At 40.2% G+C, this 22,641-nt stretch overlaps 6 protein-coding genes across 6 annotated transcripts; 3 read left to right on the top strand and 3 right to left on the bottom strand.

Annotated features, from left to right (window-relative positions):
* Positions 1–1,547: 1,547 nt before the first annotated feature.
* Positions 1,548–7,885, bottom strand: PCL5_4 (PHO85 cyclin-5; the record flags this gene model as incomplete). Its single annotated transcript, XM_064823280.1, has 5 exons — positions 1,548–6,668; positions 6,730–7,036; positions 7,091–7,563; positions 7,621–7,646; positions 7,729–7,885. The coding sequence occupies 5 exons, from the start codon at positions 7,883–7,885 to the stop codon at positions 1,548–1,550; spliced, it is 6,084 nt and encodes a 2,027-aa protein (XP_064678592.1).
* A 4,348-nt stretch (positions 7,886–12,233) lies between these two features.
* ORM1_2 (sphingolipid homeostasis protein orm1) lies at positions 12,234–13,277 on the bottom strand (the record flags this gene model as incomplete). Its single annotated transcript, XM_064823279.1, has 1 exon — positions 12,234–13,277. The coding sequence occupies one exon, from the start codon at positions 13,275–13,277 to the stop codon at positions 12,234–12,236; it is 1,044 nt and encodes a 347-aa protein (XP_064678591.1).
* Positions 13,278–14,039: 762 nt separating this feature from the next.
* ATC70_003923 (uncharacterized protein) lies at positions 14,040–15,454 on the top strand (the record flags this gene model as incomplete). The annotated part of the gene is made up of 7 exons (XM_064823278.1): positions 14,040–14,236; positions 14,296–14,362; positions 14,425–14,660; positions 14,726–14,776; positions 14,829–15,010; positions 15,103–15,221; positions 15,296–15,454. 7 exons carry the CDS (start codon positions 14,040–14,042, stop codon positions 15,452–15,454), a joined length of 1,011 nt encoding a protein of 336 aa, XP_064678590.1.
* A 782-nt stretch (positions 15,455–16,236) lies between these two features.
* UBP15_3 (ubiquitin-specific protease ubp15) lies at positions 16,237–18,014 on the top strand (the record flags this gene model as incomplete). The annotated part of the gene is made up of 8 exons (XM_064823277.1): positions 16,237–16,545; positions 16,603–16,707; positions 16,772–16,819; positions 16,880–16,940; positions 16,996–17,072; positions 17,134–17,545; positions 17,624–17,722; positions 17,779–18,014. The coding sequence occupies 8 exons, from the start codon at positions 16,237–16,239 to the stop codon at positions 18,012–18,014; spliced, it is 1,347 nt and encodes a 448-aa protein (XP_064678589.1).
* A 697-nt stretch (positions 18,015–18,711) lies between these two features.
* On the top strand, positions 18,712–19,238 carry ATC70_003921 (uncharacterized protein; the record flags this gene model as incomplete). The annotated part of the gene is made up of 2 exons (XM_064823276.1): positions 18,712–18,809; positions 18,863–19,238. The coding sequence occupies 2 exons, from the start codon at positions 18,712–18,714 to the stop codon at positions 19,236–19,238; spliced, it is 474 nt and encodes a 157-aa protein (XP_064678588.1).
* A 224-nt stretch (positions 19,239–19,462) lies between these two features.
* pan6 (pantoate-beta-alanine ligase) lies at positions 19,463–20,398 on the bottom strand (the record flags this gene model as incomplete). Its single annotated transcript, XM_064823275.1, has 4 exons — positions 19,463–19,638; positions 19,701–19,939; positions 20,012–20,052; positions 20,120–20,398. 4 exons carry the CDS (start codon positions 20,396–20,398, stop codon positions 19,463–19,465), a joined length of 735 nt encoding a protein of 244 aa, XP_064678587.1.
* Between the last annotated feature and the right edge of the window lie 2,243 nt (positions 20,399–22,641).

Genomic DNA, 22,641 nt, shown 5'->3' with positions numbered 1-22,641 from the left:
AAAAAACAAACAATTTTGCCAGCTTGTACACAATGTCTCCGCAAACATCAAGGGACACTTTTTCTCTCAAGTTTAAATTCAAAAGGTGAGCAAAAAGGAGGAAAGAGCGTACAAGAAAGTAGGGGGGGGGGGTTACATTTCCATGATGAGAAGAAGATTGCTTTGGACGGGGCATGGCGGGAGCGTATATTGTACATTTAGAATGGTAATCGATTACATCTAATGCGTATATACACAGACATGTAGTGTTAGACATTCAAGGCGGGATATCCCTGATTGACTAATCCATGTTCAAGAGCCTCATTGATATAATGAATGTTACATTTTCGACACTATAAAGTAGCAGATGATGTAGTCAATTCTCACTGGCCTAAATAGATTGACAAACCATCAGTTTTTTGTAACATTGAGGCTTTACTGCAACCATTCAGTTGAATGTGCACATCTTTTGGGTTTGTTTATTTGTTTGGGTGTAGAAATCGTACATTTAGCTGCTTGCATGAATTATGATCAGAAATGATGACTTGCTTGTATATATACTTGATGTATTATGTATAAAATAAAATATCACCTGCTTTTTTTCCCCTTCTCCCCCATCATTGCACATCAGCAACCTTCCAATAATAGAAAATTGGGTACTTTTTATGTATGTAGTGTACAATGGGCCGGCAACTCAGATGCTTCTTACAAAGAAGATGCATTTAGAATGCATAATAAACACGTTCAAGTATTTTAAAAAGGGATAACAACAGATCATCCCAAATGCAAAACAGAAAGAGCCACGTGTGATTTTTTTGCGTGAAAATAGTAGTAAAAGATGCTTTGCATCTAGAACAAGAATTACAAAAAACGGTTTATCAGCGCACACAAAAAAAAAAAAGTTGTTTACATCCCATCACTTGATCTCATCCCCCTCTTCTTTTTTTCCTTTCTGCTATCATTTAATGTCAATAAATCCCTTTTTCATATACGAGTTTTTATTCCACTTCCCTTTTTAAACACATGACATTGTGTGTATTTTTTTTTCGAGGAGGGACCTGAGTCAATTTGTAGGTCATCCTTCATCTTTTTACTATTTAGCTCTGATTAAACTTCAATCGGCTTAACACAAGAAAAAAAAAAAACTTGATGGGCGTTTGTCAATCAAACGACATGCTTTATTTTAGGCTTTATTAAAAAGTGATACATTTTCTCTTGCTTTCCAGTCTTCAAATCAGTTACTTTTGATCCATAGCATCATTTGATCTGCTGTTCCTGGTTGTTATGGAAACTATCTGATTTGGTTCCTGGTTGCTAGGGAATATTTAAACTCCGTGGTCAATGCACAGATGTGCTCAGTTGTTGTATTTGCAATGATTGTTTGTATGTTGGTTGCTCATCCCTTCCGTTTAAATAGCATAATAAATACAGAGCCAAAACCTTAATTTTCTTTCTTCTCACAGATACACAACAGTAGATGATTTTGAATTACAGTTTTCTTTATTGATTACATGATGTGAAAGGTATAAGAGAAGGGAAGCATAGTGATACAAGCATTAATATCCTTTTTAAAAACACATGAAGGATGACTTTTTCGATAAAAGTTCCTCCAACTGCTTTTCCAACTTCTTTCTAGCACGTTCAGATTGTTCATACTTTTTCTTTTCTTCGGTCAGTTTATCCTGCAAATCCAACATCTCTTGTCGACTGGCCATTTCTTTGATTTGCTGACGGCATTTCTCTAATTCCTGTTGCATTTTCTTGGTAGAGGAAGAAGATATGGAGGAGGGGCCTTGTTGTTGTGAAATGGCTCCCGATCCGTCAATATTGTCATTATTAGTGTCAGATGATTGAGCTTGCGTCGCTTTACTTGCTTCCGTCGATGCCGTCGCTGCCGCAGTTGCCGCTCGTGCCATCTCTTGCGCCACCTGTTTAGCTTTAGCTTCGGCATCCGCTTTAGCTTGATTTGCTTGTTGTATAGACATGGCAGATCGCTTTCGTTCCTCCAAGACAGTATCCATCAGTTGATGTTGGTCACTCAAATCGTATAATTGCAATAGCTGATGTACTAGCTCTTCACTAAATTGTAAGTCTTCAATTTCATGTGTCATTCTGTTGATTTCTTTCTCCAGCTCTGTTGACAAAAGAGTGTATTCCGAGTTTTCTTCCCGTAGTTGCTGCATTTGATCTTCTTTTTTAGAATAACTTGTGCGTAAAATCTCAAGTTCCTGAGTCAGTTCCTTAATTGTTGTTGTGTTTGTGCTTTGATCGTTGTTTGTGTCCATCAGCTGTTCTCCTGCTCCGTCTTCTGGTTGCTGTTGCGAGACGTGCTTATTACCATCGACATGATTATTTGTTGCATTCAAAGACGCCAACTGCAGTGATAACTCATCATTTGTGTCATGTGCCGCTGCCGTACTGGCTAATTCCTGCTTTTGCTTTTCAAGTGCTGCCTCTACGGTATCTGATATCTCCTTTTGATGTTGTGCTTCTAGCTCAGCCAACAATTCTTGGTGCTTGGCATTCAATGATGTTTCTAGTGTGGCTAATTTGGACACAAGGTCTTTGTTCTTGTTAATTTCATTATCAAGTTGAGTTTGCAAAGCAGATACTTGGTTCTTGAGAGGTGTTGTGTGCGCGGTCTGTGCAGTTGCAAGTTGCGATTCCAGAAGAGCAATCCTTGTAGATACACGATCGCTGTTGTTGCTTTTAGGTACAGGCGCCATCTCTGGTTGTTGCCGCTGTTGCTGTTGCTGTTGCTGTTGCTGTTGCTGTTGCTGTTGTGGAAGTGGTGATGTGGGAGATACTGGTGGCGGTAAGTTGACCAATCTGGATTGTAACGCAAACAACTCATCTTTTGAAGCCTGTTGCTGCTCTTTGAGTGTAATAGACAGCTGTGCGTTTTCTGATTTATAATGCTCCAGCTTAGTTTGCAAGTGATTGACGAGTTGGATTTGTTGATCCAAAAGCTCCTTGTGCTCAGATTGAACAAGTGATAGTTTGTCACTATGAGATTTCTTCAACTCTTCCAGGGCTTGCAACGAATGCGCTTGCTCTTTCAAAACGGTGGAGAGCTTCTCATTCTCACCCTTGTGTGTATCTAGCTCTGCTTGTATTTGTTTTATCAAGTCGCGACCATGCTGAATCTCCTGATCCAAGCTATACTTGTGCTGTTCATTGATGGCGTTGAGTCGGTCTTGGTGTTCCCTCTTCAATGCTTGCATGGTTTCTAACATTGCGGAAGATGCTTGCTCCTGTTCTTTCAAAAATGCAGTCAGTCGAAGATTCTCAGCTTTCTGGGCATCTAGTTCAATCTGTGCTTGTTGTAGTAGACTTTGTCCATGGTTCGCTGTATCACCAAGACGCTTTTCGTGTTGAGCATACGCGTCCTTCAACTGATCTGTGTGTGTTTTGCTCACTTGCTCCATCTCGGATTGCAATGCGTTAATTTGCATTTCTAAACTGCAGACCAGCTGCTCATGTTGCGTTCTCATGTCTCTGACATTGTTAGCGTGTGTCTCTAAAATGCCTTGCTGCGATGATTTCAACGTCTCCAACTCGGCTTGTAGCTGTTCAATCTGATTTTGTGTAGTCTCAGCATGTTCCAGTTTCATTTCTCGCAATCGTTGATGATGGCTTGACAGAATCTCTTCATGCAAATCCTTTGATGTCTCTAATTCACTCTCCAGCACTGAGATTTGCTCTTCCAACTCGCGCGTAGCACTTTCGAAATTCTTGGATAGCTCCATCACCTCCTCATCATGATCCGCTAGTAATTGTTCTTGGACAATTTTGTTCTTCTCCAGCTCCCGCTCCACTTCTGATATGCGGTTCAGTAGCTGCTGTGAATCCTTTTCAAAATTTTCTGTTAATTCTGCGATTTCTGCATCGTGTTTCTCAACCAAATGTCGATGTTCTGCCTTGGAACTATCGAGTTCTTGCTGCAATGAAGTGATCTGCGCTTTGAGTTCGTTGCTGGAGACGTCAAATTGCTGTGTGAGTTGCAGGATATGCGCATTGTGAGATTCTAGTATTTTTTCTTGCTCCAAGTAGTTGCTGTTTTGAGCACTTTCGGCTTGATCTTTGAGTTCCTGTTCCAATGCTAGCAGTCTCTGCAATGCGTTGTTCTTGTCTAGTGTGGTTTCCTTGAGAAGTGCATTGATTTCATTGATCTTGGTCTCCATGCTGTGATGAACAACTGCCAGCTCAGACTGATGTTTATCCAACAAATCGGATTTCTCTTGTGCGTGTCTGGACAGCTCCTTTTCAAGCGTAGCAATCGTATCGTCGTTGGCGGCAACAGATGTCTTTTGTTGGTCTTTAACGGGTTGATCCTTTTCTGTCAATTGCTGTAGCTTCTTTTGTAGACTATCATGCGAGATCTTCAGTACTGTAAGAGAAGCCAATGTCTCTGCCAAGCGTTTTTGGAGCGATATGGCCTGCTGGTTGGATTCATCCAGCTGAGATCTCAGTTCGGATTTATCGATTTGGTCTTCCTTGAGTTGAAATATATATTGCTCTTTGCCGTCTAAATCAAGCGCTAATTTCTCCATGTCTTGTTGCAATTCAGTATGGGCCAACTTCCAATGAGAGGATTGCTTCTTTTCGGAGACGAGCAAAGCCTTTAAAGTCTCGATTGACTCATCATCGATATGGCTTTGCTCGGAAGGCTGGTTATGCAAATTGTCAAGGATATGCTCCACTTCTTCGGCTGCGTTATGTTCTGATTGCAATTGTCGAAGAATATCAATTTGCTTGTTGGCCACCACTAATTCTTGCTCCAATTTTTGAGCACGGTCTTGCGCAATGTCTAGCTCAGAGTCCTTGATAGCCAGTTTGTTGTTTAGTAATTGAATGCGGTGCTGAAGATCTTGAATCTGGTTTGCGAAATGCTTCTTTTCTTGCTCGTGTTCATCTTCTTTTGCCTGTGCAATTTCCTTGCTCAAATCCAACGACGCAGGGGCACCTCCAGGCAGCTTCTCAGCAGTGTGTGCAGTGGTGGACGAGGATTCTCGCTCCAAGAAGTCCAGTTGCTCCAATGTCTCGTGATAGCGTTGTAAAACTTCATCCAGCTCCTTGGCAGTTTCAGCGTGGTCGTACTGCAAACGGTCTATTGTCAATTGCAAATGGTTAGCTCTCTCCGTTTCCTCCTTGAGTCGTATCTCAGCTTGTAGTAAGTTCAAGGCAGCGACTGACGATGCTGTTTCTGTTTCGTCTGCAAAACTCTTGCGATTCTTGAACAGTTTGCCATTGTTGTTGGAAGCGGACGAGTTGGATAGTCGTCTGCTGTCCAGTTCGTCTTGCAAAGAATCATTGGAATTCAGATGTTCGTTGTTCCTGGATTCAGCTAAACTATGGCTGCTAATGCGACGATCCTCTTTTTGCAGTTGGCTAATTTGCAACTGCAGCGAGTCTCTTTCGCCTTCCAACTCTTTGTATTTGGCATTCACTGCATCCAGTTCCTTCAAAATCAACTTTTCCGTGCTGGTATTAGATATTGTTTTTGATAATCGCTTCAACAGTTCGACATTGGTGCGCTCTTTAGCTTCGATTTTGGCTTCAAGATCCTCCACAGATGTTTGCAGACGAGCACGCTCTGCGTCCCCAGCTGCCAGTCTTTGCTCAAGATTAAGAATGTACTGCTCTGTGTTTTCATCCGTTTCTTTGAACTTCATGATGCGATTTTTGAGTTCGTTGAGCATTTCCTGGTCTTTGGTCGTTTCATTGGCAGATTTCATAAGTTTGGACTCTAGCTCATGAATGTAACTCTCGTTGTTTTGTTCTCGCTCCAATATTTTGCCAAGACGTAGGCGCAGCTCACTGATGGTCTGTTCCTGCGTACGAAGCAAACCTTCCAATTGACCAATCTTGGTTTGTTGTTCCTCGTACCCCATATCAGCGTGGTTGAGGGCAGCTCGGGTGAGCGCTAATTGGGATTCGAGCTTGGCTACACTCTTTTCGTATTCTTCAATCACAGGCTCCACGAGATGCTGGAAGTCAACTTGCTCCTCTTTGTTGCTGTTGTTGTTGGATCGTGTCATGGACTCTAGTAATCGAATGCGCTGTAATTCCTTCTCGACGATACGATTGCGTTCGCGAGTGACAGATGCTTCACCATCCAGCTCTTCCAATTGCCGCTGCAAATCGGAAATCAGCAACCGTTGTTCATGGTATGTGTCTTCCAGTGATGGTGATGTGATGGAAGATGACGTACTGGAGAGATCGTCTAGCATGTCCTCGTTGCCCGTACCAGTGACAGATAAGTGCTGTGGGTGAGCAGTGTTGCTTGATTTACTACCGCTATGCACTTTGAGGTAGTTCAGCTCGTTTTTCAGTTTGCCAATCATGGTTCGCAACAGCTCAATGTTCTCTGTAGTCATCCATTCCTCCACTTGGTTCTTTTCAGATCTGTTTTTGATGTTTCGAGCTCGGTTGGCGTATTGCAATGTGTTGAGTGTTTCTGCCAAGTTGTACTCCACAGGACTAGCACACGCAATCATCAGTGTCGTCGCACTGCCGCCTAATGAATCTTGCAGTAAGCGAGTCAATTTGGAATCTCGATAAGGTACATGCACATTCTTTTTCGAAGGATCTCCCAATGCGGAAATAACGTTGCCCAATGCAAGCAAGCCTGCATTAATATTAATGCCTTCCTTACGACGATCGCCTTCTGCTGCAGTTCTTTTCAGCTGTATGTATTTTAAAGTGAGTCCAGTGAATCTAGTCAGCATAATCTGCCTTGAAACCTACTCTTTCACTGCCTGCTAAATCAACAAAGTGGAATTTGGATGTTGTAATCAGCCATTCACCATCTTCAGGCTGCTGATTGCTATTCGCTGCATTGAATAATCGTGAATTAGACATGGGTGTCGCGGACCGCATGCTCATGGAACTGGTAGGGCGTGCCTTTTTATTGCCGTCGCCTGCACTGGTGGTAGTTGAAGGGATCCATTTCTCTTGCTTCAGTGATACTGAAAAAATGGCATGAGATCGGGACGATTTCTCATTCATGTCTGTTGCACCAGTTGCTCTGTTTTGGGTACCTTGCTCGAGATAACTATTTAAATTAATTTAGCTTTAATGTGATGATGATGATGAAATTGTATCTTACTATAATACATCATCCGTGTTATGCACAGATACTTCCTTTACGCCAGTCCAGTAGATTCGACCTTTAGTATCTTCACGGATGGTAATAGGGGGTAATTCGTCGATCGGAGCAGAATTAAGCAAATCATGTAGGTCTTCATTGTAGATTTCAATGAAAGAGACTTTGACCGTAAACTTGGTTTTATGCGGGTTATTGTTGTTGCTATTGTTACTAACATGTGGTATATGGCTACTACGATTGGCGATCCTCGACTTGGGTCTGAGTCGACTGCCACTCTTGTTGGATGTAGATGTAGATGATGATATCGATGGTGTGGGTGAAATGGGTCTGTTCGAGGTATCGTTGTTGTTGTTGTGTAGTAAGTCGAAAAGGAGTGCCATGGATCTAGGAACAATGCCTTCGTCTACTGAATTCAGGCTATTGCCATTGGCTGCTGTGCCCATGGTGTACGTCTTTCCAGAAGATGTTTGGCCCTAGGATGATATAGATTTATTAATACCCTTATTGGCCAGTTGTATGCTGCTAATTACATAGGCGAGAATTGTGATGTTATAACCTATATTTATACAAATTCAATTATCATCAATGACTTCTTTACTCTCCCCTCCACCCCTGAAAACAAAAGGAACAGCACTAACCTTCAATGAATTTTCGAATTAAATTGTCTCCCAATGTTGAAAAGATTTCGCTCTGAGTACTCGTAGTGCCAAATACATGGTCAAATGTGAATAGTTTGTTTTGAGGGACAACTTGCACCGTCTTGTCATGGATTTTCAATACATCGTCATTGGCCATATTGGCGAAACGAGGTTGATTTCGGTCCCTTTCGGTTAATGGCCTAATTCGAAGTGCTACATTTGAATTTGTTTATATTCTTTTTTTTTTGTTGTTGCTGCTTCATCAAAACACAAACAAATAAGATAGATACTTGCCTACTTGAACAGCTGTAGTCGCTGCAGCAGCAGAGCCATCTTTTGCCATCTTTTCGCTGGTGTCTTGTCTTGATTTTCTGTTGTAATGATCAATGATAGAGTTGATGTTGTAATGGCAACCTTAAAATGATGTTTTATAAGCGGAGATTGCACTGCTTAATGAATGCCAAATGATGGTAATCAACAGAAAAAGAAGGAAAATTAAAATAAAGGAAAAAAAGAGAGGGTAAAAGTCCAAGGCCCATTCTATACTAGAAGCAATCCAAAATTTAGCTGGGGTTCAACGAATCAGGTAATGATACACAAAAAAAATGTGTTACATGGACCAATATTACAAAAGCAACTTGGCTTCATTTGTCTGTGGATGAAGCCAGCGTATGCACTTTCTTTACAAATCGAGCCTCTTCTTTCTCGGTGCAAGATTGGGAATCTACATACCTCAGAGACTCCATTATCATATGAAAAGGTATGGTTCCTGTATCTCAAACTGTCGTAAATCAAACCATATTACAAACAATCTGATAAGGTGCCTGACCATCAATCGCAACACTCCACACGCATTTGAGCAGTATGTCTATCAGAGGTACGTTAATTAGTGACAATGATTTAATGGCACACCCAAATTGCTTCTTTTTCAATACTCTAATTTGTTCGTCAAAAAGGTACTTTCTAATTTTAGAGAACATCTCTCTAAAGGATGCGAGAGTTGTGGATTTAACGGGGTTGCCTTTGAATACTTTTTCCTCCTCATCAAATTTCAAATCCAATTTGACCTTAGGGCAATCTACCTTGAAACATTTAGGAGGTTAGCAAGCTATATGAACGGTGTGATTATCAAAAAGAACATGATGAACTCTGCTAGCAGTAGAAAGTGTTGAAAGGTTCTCTCTAAAACAGAATGGCATATATTGCTGGTGCATCAGGTGAATTGGCGTCAATGTGGTTTTGCAGTCAAGTGCTTAATAAACTTCTTCATTTTCTGCTCGTTTCGATAGTGCAAATCGGCATTCTCATACATGACTCTTTCGACGTAAATACGCCAAGCTTAATATACCAGACGACATTTAGTCAACATATACTTGACAAGCTGTACCGAAAAAACAATATTCATATGAAATGGCTAGTCTGCCAAGAAGTTAAAATCAAGATTCAAGTTGACATACCAAACAACATGTTAAAATGCAAAGGATGTGTTTGTATAAAGGCCTTCATAGCAAAGTCTGGTGAGGGGTGGCGTAGTAAATGTGGGCCTGATGAAATACTGGACATTTACGGATTTGAGGATGTTGCAAGTGCTCCAAGTAATTTATTAGATACTCCACTTATGAAATACAGTGTAGTTGCAAAGACCCAACTCTACTTATTGAACATGTCTGTATCTCTGCTGCGACGTGCTTTGCCAGTGTGTAGCGCTCGCAAAATAGCATGGCATATTTCTCTGTTTAGCAAACAAAATTCGATTGTATCATGAATAAACATCAGGATTCTGTTGAAAACCATTTTCTAAGACCTAAAATTGGATATGCTTTATAGCTGTGCGCATGCCATGTCTTAAACCTCCATTAAAATGGGATAAAACTACAAAAATTGTTTGTAACCTGATGTTTTTGGAAGCTTATATCTCGTCGTTCAAGCGTTTTCTGATGCTCGGAATGGTACCAATTGATTTCTCTTATCAGGTAGATAGTTCCTGTACCAATAACCCAATTTTTTTTTGGTCGATGATTTTTTAGCCCATCATCCATGAGGTATACCTCATGGTTTTTCGGCATTTTCAAACGATCGCGTTTTTCGCATTGAAATTGAGGTTTTCTCTTAAGGTATTCCTAAGCTCAAAATGCTCACAAAAGTCTAACCTTTCCTTTAAAAAGCTTTTTTTATCGACTTGATAGTAGAAATCTTGAGATTTTGGCGAAAAACTTAATATTGGTTTTTCCCAATTTACTCGAGATTTTGTGTACAAAGCTGTTCTAAAATTTCTACTATTTGATGCGATATAAAAGCTACTTCCTACTTTGTATATCTTTCTACCTGTTGTTAACTAGTAATTTGTTGAGAAATCTGACAAAATCTTAAATTGAATTCCTCAAAATCGACCAAATGAACCAAATGAGGAAAATTTTTACATCGGGCTTTAAATTAATTTTTGGCTTTGAAATGGCTGTACCTGAGATTTTATGCTTGACTACCACTCTTTCCTATCTCTTTGAAATCTTATTAGATCATACGAGCCTTTCAACACTTCGGATGGTTTTCTGACCTGCGCTTCACTTCAGTGGAAACCAACCTACACTCAAACGGCTCGCGCTGCCGCGGGCCTTTGGCTAACATCGCAAAATTAATATAGCTAAAATGTTAGAAGAGCCCTAATTGTTGATTGATATAAGATCACTGATCATATGAGTGTTTATGCTTCGGATGTTTCTTTACCTTTGCTTTGCTTCGATGAGAACCAATCTGCGCAGCGGCAGCTTGCTCCACTATTTGCCCTTGCGTATCATATCAGAGTACTGCTACTTTCATTTTAATCCTCCACTTACACATGAAAACCCTTCATATTATCTGTGGATCTGATTCATATGTGATGCTCTATATTCATATACATGTAACTACTTCATATACGGGCAAGTATTATACAGATATTTATTCTTTTTAGTCAAGAGTGTGCCTAATACTGTATAATCTGAGTGCATTTGAGCCGCGTTTTCTCGCGTTCAAGGCCATTTTAGATTGCCAGAAAAGCACCGAACAATTGCTCTCGTCTAGGAGTTACTTCCTAACACCTTTGTTCAGCTTTTTGGGACCAAAAAAAACATGGCCAAAAATCGACCAAAAAGCATGAGGTACCCCTCATGGTTTTCATTGAAAATCAAACGATCGCGTTTTTTACCTTGATAATGAATAATTTTACTATGATATATATTAATTCAAAATGTTTCTATTGATCCAACGTAGCCCCTGAAATCATCTTTGTGGGACTCTGATATGTAAAATTTCGACTTTTTGGCCAGAAACCTCTTTTCATATTTTCGTAAATTATTCAATAGGCTTATTCAAAACATTTATCTTACTTGGTACCATTGGATGCGCCTTTAAAAGCACTCCAAGAAAGCTTAAAGATGCATAGGGTGATCATCATATTTTACTTAGTCGAATCTGCACAAATAATTCAATCGAGTTCAAAATTATCAACATTTGTCCAATCTGAAGTAGACTGAGAGCCTGGGTTTGAATTAACTTTGGCTGGTGGAGCTGACTGGCAAACTCAATGCCCTTTTCATAAGGCAATACAGTAATAAATGCCCTTGAAGCGTATGGAAAGTAGGTGACAAATCATAGCACTATTGTTCATCATGCCATTTTCTTGCATTCTATACTTAATAACATTAGTCTGGTTATTGGCGATTCATGGGCTGCATAACATGTCTGCAGTAAATAGTGAAATCTCTGAGGCTTCGGGTTGCCGTTCAGAGAAAACGTTGACAGCATTGAGCAGAGGAAAAAGGGTAGAAATAACAGTGATTTTTGTTGACTGATTGTAAAATCATTAATCTCATATGAACCAGGCCTGGCAGATGCCTAGAAACTTAGTTTCCGTATTAGGGTTGTAAAAGTGTCTAGGGATTGACCATTTATTATAATATGACAACCTTATACAGCGAGCTGTCTATAGAGGCTTTTGATGCAATAAAGATATAGTTTCCATCTATATGACTTGACAAGTAAGACCACATTACAAACACCACTAAATTATTGGATCTACTTGATCCGCCATCCTAGTGCAGAAAGAAGTAGGTTCATTAAATTGCCATGGCAATGATACCAAGCTTTAGAAGAGCTGCTGTTTAGAGCTGCGCTGCTGCGGAGGCATTAATAACACATGCATTAATCAATCTACAGTATTAGTAAATGACCAAGAATCCAAAGCAGCCAAGCGGATCATTATAAGTAGGTTCAACATATGCACGACAGGTTGAATGTGTTTTTTTTATTATAGAGAATAGGTTTCAGGAAGAATAAAAAGCCTTACAACCACATGGCTCAGACGATTTATGAATTATGAAGTTGGTCGAAATCTATCCAAAGCTACACAGCCAACTCAATAATCGGCATTCTGATTGATACTTGCAAGCTAGATTTAAGCACAAACAAGCAACTGATTCGCAACTATGGTACGACGGATTAGTTATGTATAGACTGGCAGTGAGGGCCTACTTACACTTTTTGTTGGAGATGAAAGAGGACTGGCGCTGTTGGTTCTTCTTGTTAGACTGCAGCAGTTCAGCACGACGCAATACTTGAGCATAGGGATTCATGCGATTCATAATGCCTTGGTTCTTGAGCGGGTTCTTCTTTTGCGTGAACGGTCTCTTGGTATGCTTGGTCATTGCAGGACGAACCACAGATTGAATTTCATCCGAGTTGATCAAACGAGCGACATCAGGATTGGCCATGATATTATCAGGCAGTTGATAATCCTTCTTCATCGATGAGGGAGTCTCGTAGGTGCCGTACAGTTCGTCCAATAGGGCAAAAGCGCTTTCAGTCCAGATAATGAATCGACCCAAATGACCACCAGGAGCTAATTGCATCACATTCAAATGACGCACATTGACCAGCTCGACACCAGGGATATTGCGGAAAGCCCTAACGATCCCATTGTCTTGGTTATAGACGATGAGAGGACCGCGGCGTTGACGGAAGTGACGATTGCGAAGTTTACCTTGACCAGCACGAGTCTTGCGAGAGCGAATGACCTTTTCGACATCACTGTAAGCATGGATCGACTTGAGCGTATTAACAGCCTGTCTTGTACGGACCAAAGACTCGATTTTGTCTTCTACCACCAGAGGAACTTCTTCAATCTTACTGATACGATGACCACGTGCCATAACTAGAGAAGGGAGACCAGAAGCAGCTAAAGCAGAGACAGTAGCAAATCTTCTTTGATTCAAGTTGATCTTGACATGCCATTGACGCATCACCTTGGTAGGTGCAAACATACGGCCACCACGACACATGTTGCCAAAAGCAGCTTGGCCAGCATGATGTGTACCTGAACCGTTGACGCGAGGAACTCGAGCAACTGCACGACCAGTGCCCCAAGATTCAGCAGAGGTTTGTTCGCCTGCCTTGTCAGAGACAGCATAAGGCTGACGCTTATTCTTGGCCATGTTGGTGTGGACAAAACGAACAATGTCTGGGCGGATAGGAGCACGGTAGACGGAGGGGACAGGAATAGCATTTGTAATCATATCACTCTTGTTGATAGAGTAGACATTAATGACAGGTCGAGCAGCAGGCAAAGAAGACTAATGATTATAAGGCAACGTTAATGACTACTCCATGTAGATGTACGTTGCTTGTCTGTTTACCATTCTTTATCCAAGGATTGTGCGTTTTATAATTCAATTGTCTGAACAAACAGGCTCAAAGCCTTTCTTTATATACTTGATCTGATAAGGCAATTTCAGGTACAGTGAAACTGTACATTTCGGGGAGCTGAGGCGAGCCAGAGAGGCGTAGTTCTCGAGTGGCTACAAAATAATATTTATGTTTCAAATCAACATCAGATTGATAATAATCTGATAAAATGCTGCTCATAGGAACTTTCGGATGGCCTTTTTCAATTGTCTGTGGCATTCGTTCGAGATACATTGCATATGGAGACATAAATCAGCTCTCTCCTATAAATGTCGAGCAGGTTTGGCCAGGTTTGAATATTCCCACTTCACCAAGCTTAGCTCTTTGTACATGAAAGATAAATAGCCGTAATACAGTGGCTTAAGGAAGTTGTGCTGAAGGTTTAGGCATAATGCTAGTTGTAGAAAAGATAAAACTCATGAAGTATGCTACGCTCAATGCTATGAACACATCAAGAAACAGCAGTCGTTTTGTTATTAATGAGGGCAAGATTGAAAAAAAACCTATAGGATTTCTTGGCCCTTTTTATACACACCAACACATAGTAGATATATTCAGTACCCATATTCTTGTCATTCACTTCAATAGCAGTAATGACGCCAATCCCACCACCCACGAGTCCACCAAAATCGATCAAAGAGCTGAACGCCATGGCAAAAGTTCACACTGACGACTGTATACCCATTGATATATATATCAGTTCAGCCGATTTGATGTTGAAGCAAGCTCGAATTTATTACAGAGAAGAAAACCAGGAGCAAGCCTACTTGTACTTTATGAAGTACATCAAGTAAGTTGGTTGTTGAGAGTAGAAGCAGCGTTGTATCAACAGCCTGGGAAACTGTATAGTCTTATACTGAATGAACTCGGTCATCGTCCTGGATTTGATTATATGAGCAATCAAGTATTAATCAAGGCAAGTAATTGATTGTGTGGTTAAATCAGTATTCTCACAATGGAGTGCACATCATTCATTAGACTTGCATTGAAGCATTGGACGCTGTTGAAATGCTAAGGCCGGCCATTGAAGCTGTTCATGAGAGCTATCATTTATATCAAAAAGAAAGCAACGTCAACAAGGATGATTCCAAGCAATGGACGACACATTCAGAGCAGAGTCAACGATTACAAAAGCCTCGCTTAAGGCTGGAAGAAGAGTTTCATTTCGATACAAAACCACAAGACATCGGCACTCAACGTCAAAACAATCAAAGGTGAGATTTGGCACGTCCACTGATGGATCTGATAAACGGAGCTTATACACATTTGGTGCCAGTAGTAGTAGCAGATCAGGGTCGCCAATGGAATGGGAATACTCAGACTCAACCAGGTACGTCCCCAGTGTATGAAACAAAAGGCACACCTAGTAACGGAGAGAAAAGTCAGCATCTCATCGATAGAAACAAAAACAGCAGCGTACCACCTCCACCTATACCACCCAAGATCAAGCTTGATAAAGATACTCCACCACCGCTGCCGCCCAAACTGCAGCTATTTATAAACAAAGAACATCAAGAAGAAGGGTCCAATGCAAGTTTATTAGCGGACTCGTTTTATGGATCAAGTAAAGTATTTAGCAGCAGCAGAAGAAAGAGGAGGGGGGGGGGCTAGAAGCGGGGAGATTATGCTTACACTAATTGATTTGGTTACAAATAGGCAATACTAAACTTCGAGTTCTAAATATACCATTGGACATACAAACAAAGTTTCTATCGCTTGCACGTTTCAATACGAAAAACAATGTAGAAACATGTGGTATACTCAGTGGAAAATTGGTTTGTGCACACAGCTCATCTATCATGATAATGACATTGTATGCTAATCTTATTTGTTGTACGCACATACACAGAAAAATAATCAATTCTTTGTAACATCTTTAATAATTCCTAATCAAATGGGCACAAGTGATACCTGTACAACCAAAGATGAAGAGGCGATCTTTGAATATCAGGATGAAAGAGGGTTAATTACGCTAGGATGGATCCACGTATGTATTAGTGCTTTGTGAACGCAATTTATTATAGAAAGGCTGCATCTCTTTAGCACCATTTGGACCCTTGATCTCATTCATGCAAAACTAATTTGTAGACCCACCCCTCTCAAACATGCTTCCTGAGCTCTGTTGATTTACATACACAGTGCTCTTACCAACTCATGCTGCTAGAAGCTGTAGCAATTGTCTGTTCTCCGAATCACACACCAGAGTACTACAAACAAATATCCTTGTGTAGCTTCCCTGATGGATGTGAAACTAATGCCCTCTTTCTCTCTTCATCGTTAGGTTTGGTATCTTCCGTATAACGACACCAAATGGACTAAAAGAAATAGCCAGTTGCAAGATAAAAGAGCCTTTCCATCCTCATGAATCAGCTAATCAAATGACACTCTACACCGTATGATTTTCTCATAGCAATAGGAAATCAACGACTCACGCACTTTAATAGGATATTGGCAATGAGCCACAGTTGATACGAATGATGGATGTCTCTCCACTAGAAATCATCGATCTCCGCGACATATAGACGCTATAATAAACCCGTTCGATCAAGACTTTTATGATGCTCAATGTACACAAATGTTCATTTTTAGGTGTCGTGTTCACACCCTGATTCAACGACCGAAGTGTTAACTCTATTGCGCACCTGTGTGTCACCTTGTCTGTGTGATTTTGACCACAACACACACACACACAAACATTTAAATCAAAAATCAACCTTTTTATACATCACACTTACACCTCCCTTTCCTTTCCTTTCCTCTTCACATTTCTCGCTGCTTTCGCACAATAAGATGAATCACGCAGCACATCAGCTCGATGACCGTAAATCATGGCACGGTGATGAAGATTTAGAAGAGCTATCATTCATTTTCAAAACCTACAAGATTCGTTTCTTTGGGTTAACTGTCATTGCTTTATCCAACATTGCATCTTCTTTGAATTGGTTGTCAGTTGCACCTGTTCCAGATTATGCTAGTCAGTATTTTAACAACATTGGCTTGACTACCATCAATTGGTTCTCTAATGTCTTTATGCTGACCTATCTCGTCGCCGGCCCTGCTTCCAGTTGGGTCTATGAACATTGGTCCATTAAGATGGGTGTAAGTAATTAAGCGCTAAAGCCTATTTTTGTGCTCAAACTAATTTATAACATATAGATTATTATCGGTGCAGTTCTACAAGCTATTGGTGCTTGGTTGCGTTACTTTTCTTCTTTTGTACATGACCCTACTGGTAGATTAGCCTTGGCTATCATTGGTCAAGTATGTTGAGAGTACAATAGGGTTTTCTTGATCCATCTTGAGCTAACACACACACACACAATAGACTATCTGTGCTATTGGTCAACCTTTCATTTTGAATGTCTGCACACCCGTAAGTCTGGAGTCGATTTATGATAGTAATAAGCATACTGACATGTAAACCCATCCATAGTATGCTGCTTTGTGGTTCAGTGCTGATGGCAGAGGTACAGCTTCCATGGTCGGTGGTATCAGTAAGTGATTCAGTCTCAAAACATCAATAGTGCACGAGATTAACCCACAGTCTAGCCAACTCTATTGGTATGGCCATTGCTTCTCTTATTATTCCTGCTATTGTCACCGATGCCTCTACTATGAATATGGGCGTAAGTGCGAATTTACACAGCTTGCGTAATGAATGATTGCTTAAATGTGAATTTTCTATAGTTTCTTGTCATTGCTTGTGTTACTACCGGTTGTGCCCTTCCTGTGTTCTTCATCCCCAAGAAGCCCAAGACTCCTCCATCCTACAGTGCCTCATCCAAGAACAAGTTTGCTCTCACATTTGCTCAATCCCTCCGTGAATTGTTCACCAACTGGAACTTCCTCATCATCATGGTTTCCTTTGGCATCTTGTGTGGTTTGGCTTCAGCTTTTACCTCTCTTTTAACTCAAATTGTTGGCCCTTACAATATTGGTGTCGATGATGCTGGTTATCTCGGTGCTGCCTTCATCGTTGCTGGTCTTGTGGGTGCTATTCTCACTGGTGTATTCATTGATAAGACTGGTCGTCACAAGATTGTTATCAAAATCTATGTTCCCATTATTGGTGCCTTGTACTTGGCCTTTTACTTTGTTGGTAAGAGTGTTGATGAGGTTTCTGTATTCTCCATGAAAAATACTCACATGCATCTCTTTTTTTTTTTTCTCTCATCAGTTAAAACCGGAAAGTACGATGCTATTATGGCAGTTTGTGTTCTCTTGGGTTTCTTTACCTTTTCTCTCTTGCCAGTTGCTCTTGAACTTTCTGTTGAATGTAAGCTTACGCATGTTACACTGTTCATTGATGGTAACTCACACTTTATTTTGTAGCATCTTATCCCATCAGTGAAGCTATCTCCAGTTCCTTGTTATGGATGTGTTCTCAAATCTTGGGCCTCATCATCTTGGCTGTCATGGACGCTCTCCGTAATCCTGATGGCAAGATGGATCGTGGTCTCATCTTTGTTACCTGCATTGCCTTCCCTCTCAGTATCCTTACTACCATCTACAACAGCCCTAACAAGCGTTTAGAATTTGAGGATAGAAATAGAGCTGCAAGCTCTTAAGCAAGCTTTTGACTCCTTGATGAAACACACGGGCTTGATTTATGATATCCAAAACAGAATAATATTCATTTATATATATACTATTTAATTAATTTCAAATCTAATAACAACAATATCTAATTTGTACACTGAAGTGTGTCATACAATACTTTCTACATGATAATCATTCATTGCTAAGGTTAAGTTTTGTGTAATTCTCCATGGATGCTTCTATAAGATGCAAGTGAAATGTTACATACTATTCGAATATTTATCAATCTGTGTGTTCTGCCTATTGAAAGCTGTAGTTGTGTGGCTCTTGCAGTGAAACTGCTGTAATTTGGTCAGCAGATAACGAGAGTTTTTATATTTCATGCTTGATATTGAAGCGTTTGGATACATACGAGCTTGAATACCGGTCCAGATATCTCAGAGACAATCCACATCAGAGCCTAAGCTTCTTGTTGGTCTGACAACCGGTTACAAGGACAACAGGTATGAAATCAGTGAGCTCATCGTCTAACAATGTGCCTTGATGTTGCCATAACGTATCACTCACTATGCTTCATTGTTCTCCTGACACCGAGATGAATTCTTTATAGATCGACACAATCAGCAGCGTATGAATGCTCTTTATTCTAACATTGTATATAAGGATGAAATCATAGCAGGTTTGAAACACGAATTATTCCTTTTTACTCCAATCCACACAAACAACATGCATCCAAGCCTGATCTGCTGTATTTGCCTAGACGACATGACTAACGACACTGCAATTGTAGCATTGCCTTGCGGCCATTGCTTTGGAGAACAATGGTATGCACTCTCGAATAGCTTTTTCTAGCACAAAATCTAACATTGTGATTTAGCATCGAGGAATGCTTGTTATCAGGTAGTACTAAATGTCCCCTTTGCCAAAAAAACTATCGTCATATACATGTCCGTACACTGTATCTTCCGTTGGAAGAGGATTGCGATAAGGCTTACAAAGAGAAATACAATGAATTGATGAAGAAAACGAACGCTTTGACAAAACATTACGAGGTTTTGAAGGATCTATGTGACATGACTGCAGCCAATGCTCCCATCATCAGTAGGGTGAATGAACTAGTAAACCAAATGGCCAATGTTCAAGAGGAATTGAAAGGAAAAGCCACTACAGACAAGACCGTGAATCCAGTAGTTGAACCCAAGCACAGGAAGAAAGGAAAGCTCTGCAAATTATTCGCTGGTATGAAATTATGAAATTACAGACTCAATAAAATGTGTAACAGGAAGCAATGAGCACTTCATGTTGTAACTATCCAATGAGATGTACGGACGATTTCACCATCTCTCGAGTATACAAGTGGTTAAGAAATGAAGCTATTACATGTTAAAAGGAGAAAGGGAATGCTTCCTTTCTTTCTCCACTCTCTTTTCTTTATATTTCATGTTTTATTGATATCATGTTGGTCAGACATTTCGCTTTACTTTTGGATGCGTTGACCGTTAACGGAATAGAATGAACAAACACCGCTACTTCGTGCTTTGCCAGTGTTTTCCTCAAATGTCTTGCACATTTGATAAGGTGGTGTATATAAATGGAGAGATACGGCGCCTCGCTCTGTGCTTGGATTAGAGATACGATGTAAGCCAATGTTATCTAGTAGCACTACGTATTAGCTTATCTGACTGTATTGTTTACTAGGCAGTGATGACCCTTACCATGTACATAGGTGACTTGATTTGGTTGATACACAGTATTCTTGGAGATAGCCAATGGTTGCCCATTCAAGTGTTGGTCAGTATTGGATGCGGGTGCTGCCGAGCTCTCGGTGATATCAGCACATACGGGAACCTCGTCTTGCTGCTCACCTGATGATGGCCAATTGAAGAGAGTTTCTTGCAATTCTCCGTCAAGGATTTTCATAACACAATGTGATCCTGAGTGATCATGAATGGGACTAAAAAAGAAACAAACAACAAATGTTTAGTGACGATAGCCTATACGCAGGTATGTGATAGATTTTTCCCACCTTTTCTGACCTTTGCTCCAAGCTAAAATCATTAGATTGAACTATAAATTGCAGACAAAGAATGTTAGTTATTCAGCACTGTTGATATAATCACCAGCTGCATCTCACCTTGCCATTGCCATCGTCAATCAAATTTCGTGTATACGCTCTGGAATGATCAAACAGTGTATATTGGTTCCAGTCAAGAGCATTCGAGCTATATTTCTCCATCAACTGGATAATCTTTTGTGCATCAATACGTTCAGAGTCAAGGCCTTCATCGCCCAGTACATGATGGATAGATTGGACAAGATCAGACAGCTTGAAGTCATCGTCTTTGGAATGGAGATCCGCTGAAGATGTGTACGAAGCAGAGTCAATATGGATAGGTTCTTGAGGAGGAGACATTGTTTAGTAGTTTGGATATAGAGATGAAGAGAAGAGATGAAAAGAGATGGAGATGATCACAGCTATATATACACACACCAAAGGGAGACCCGGGCACCCTCATATCACACATCTATAACAACAACAACCTCCTAGCCACACACACACACACAACATATGCACCCACTAAAAGTGTCGAATAAGGGGATTTATTTCGCTCTGCTCTTATCAAAACAACGCTAATCAGCAACATCTTGTTAAACACAACTGTCGGACAACAATGTGATGGAACAAATTTATGCTCATTTACAAAGGAACCAAACCAATCGAGACAGGACAACTATATCCCTGAACAATATTTTCCCGAATTGGATACATCAGTCCATTTTTCCCACCCTATACTTGCTATATCGCACATATGGATACATACAAAAACGAACTCGAAACGAGCGTCATTTCTGTTATGCAGTAGACAGCGCATATTTCAAGGGGGGGGGGAACAGAGGAAAGGGCGATCTTGATCTTCTCTTTTTCTGCTGTTCTGTCATTCAATATGGTAGAGGTAAGTGAATCAAGCGCTTCATGTGGGGAAAGGAGCCAGTGTATATTTGCGACAAAGTTTGTTGATTCTATAAACAAAAAGATAATTTTTTTCGTCCGTTTCGAACGTAAAAATTTTATGCAAAAGAGAAGAAAACAAGGTTGTCAAACACTAGACTGAATGCCACATGTCCCATGATATCAATGACATATTTGGAGAAATGACCAAACCAAGGAATTCTTGCTAAAATCATATTGTAACTCTACATAATATCAGCACCCTTACCATGCACAACATACAAACATTATCTATTGTGTACTACGGCCATTTTAAGGGACAGTGGTGGAAAGATCGATATATGGCAATTAGTGCATTTGGAGACAATCAGTGCTTGTTTGTTGAATAACACACTTTAGAATATTGGGTATCGCTGAATGGCATTCAGTTCATGTCTAAGATGGCTATTTTTCCTTGAATTCAGTAGCCGGCATGGGTAGCAATAATACCGCAAATTGTAGGGTTTCCAAGTAAGTTAAAATTGTATAAATGGCTTTTCCTTCATAAACTTTGTTGTCAAGAGAGCAAGCAATAAGCAAACCAAGGTGCTTTATTCAATTGAGATCTGCATTGACACAATTAACTTCAAGTCCAAGTCGTAATACAGTAATTTATGCATTTTGACAATCGTACCTTGATATAATCACCGAGTTTCGATGCTTTCTCCGTACCATTTTCAATGTCGCCTGGCTTCCAGTTTTGAATCATTTGAACTAACATGTTTATAACACGACGAAGCAGTACCTGAATTGATGAAAACAGTTAAATTAACTTGGTATTGTTTTCATGACGAATCATGTTCTAATAACGAGGTTAATAGCACAGGCCCTTTTCCTTCATCAGATACTCAAACACTGCTAGTGCGTATATTATGCAATCTCAATCAGTAGATGAAGCAGAGGAAGAGAAAATGGATGGACTGGCTGTACTCTCAACGCTAAAAGGCTTTTCGTGTTATATCGAATGTTGCAGTGAGTTCTCGCATTTTAAAGCTTGCACCACTATTGAAATCTTTTGCTCACTCATGCTAGTAATGATACGATTATTTGTCGAGCAAATAGTCAATCTTATCGTATATAACATTGCTTCTCATTGTTTGAGTAGACCCCATCATTATGAAAGGTTAATAAATATATCTTCTTGAAGAAGAGTGTCATTATTTGGCTCAACACTATTCTAGTATAACAGATTTCTGTTTTGGTCACAGAAACATCAAAAACTTTCAGTTTGTGCTGTCTACACGACGATTGAATACGTTCGTCACCTTCATGAGAAGAAGACTTTGATGCTTAATTGACGTACAGTTGCTACTCTTGCTGCTGTAATGTCTCAATTTGTTGCTTGTCATAAACAACCGCCTTCTTTTCAATTTTGATGCCCTTACACTTTTAGGATGTATCAATATGATCCTTTCATACGTTTCTTCTCTTTCCTCTCATTTGATGCCGTACCTCTCGGCCTGTTGCTATTGCCCCATCACGTCGCGATCACTAATTGCTATTCTTTTAAAAGGTTTTTTGTCCACAGAAACAAAGGTCCCTGAGGGAAAAAATCTGTACGCTCTGCTGCAAATAAACCTAATGTTACCGTATAGCTTTTCTCTGCTTGGTTTACTTTCTCTTTTTTCTCTCATAATTTCTCTGAATTTCGATTTGGAAATTCGAGC

This window comes from Mucor velutinosus (genome assembly GCF_035048745.1).
Source record: "Mucor velutinosus strain NIH1002 chromosome Unknown tig00000268, whole genome shotgun sequence".
NCBI lineage: Eukaryota > Fungi > Mucoromycota > Mucoromycetes > Mucorales > Mucoraceae > Mucor > Mucor velutinosus.
This window is presented reverse-complemented; position numbering and strand designations above follow the sequence as displayed.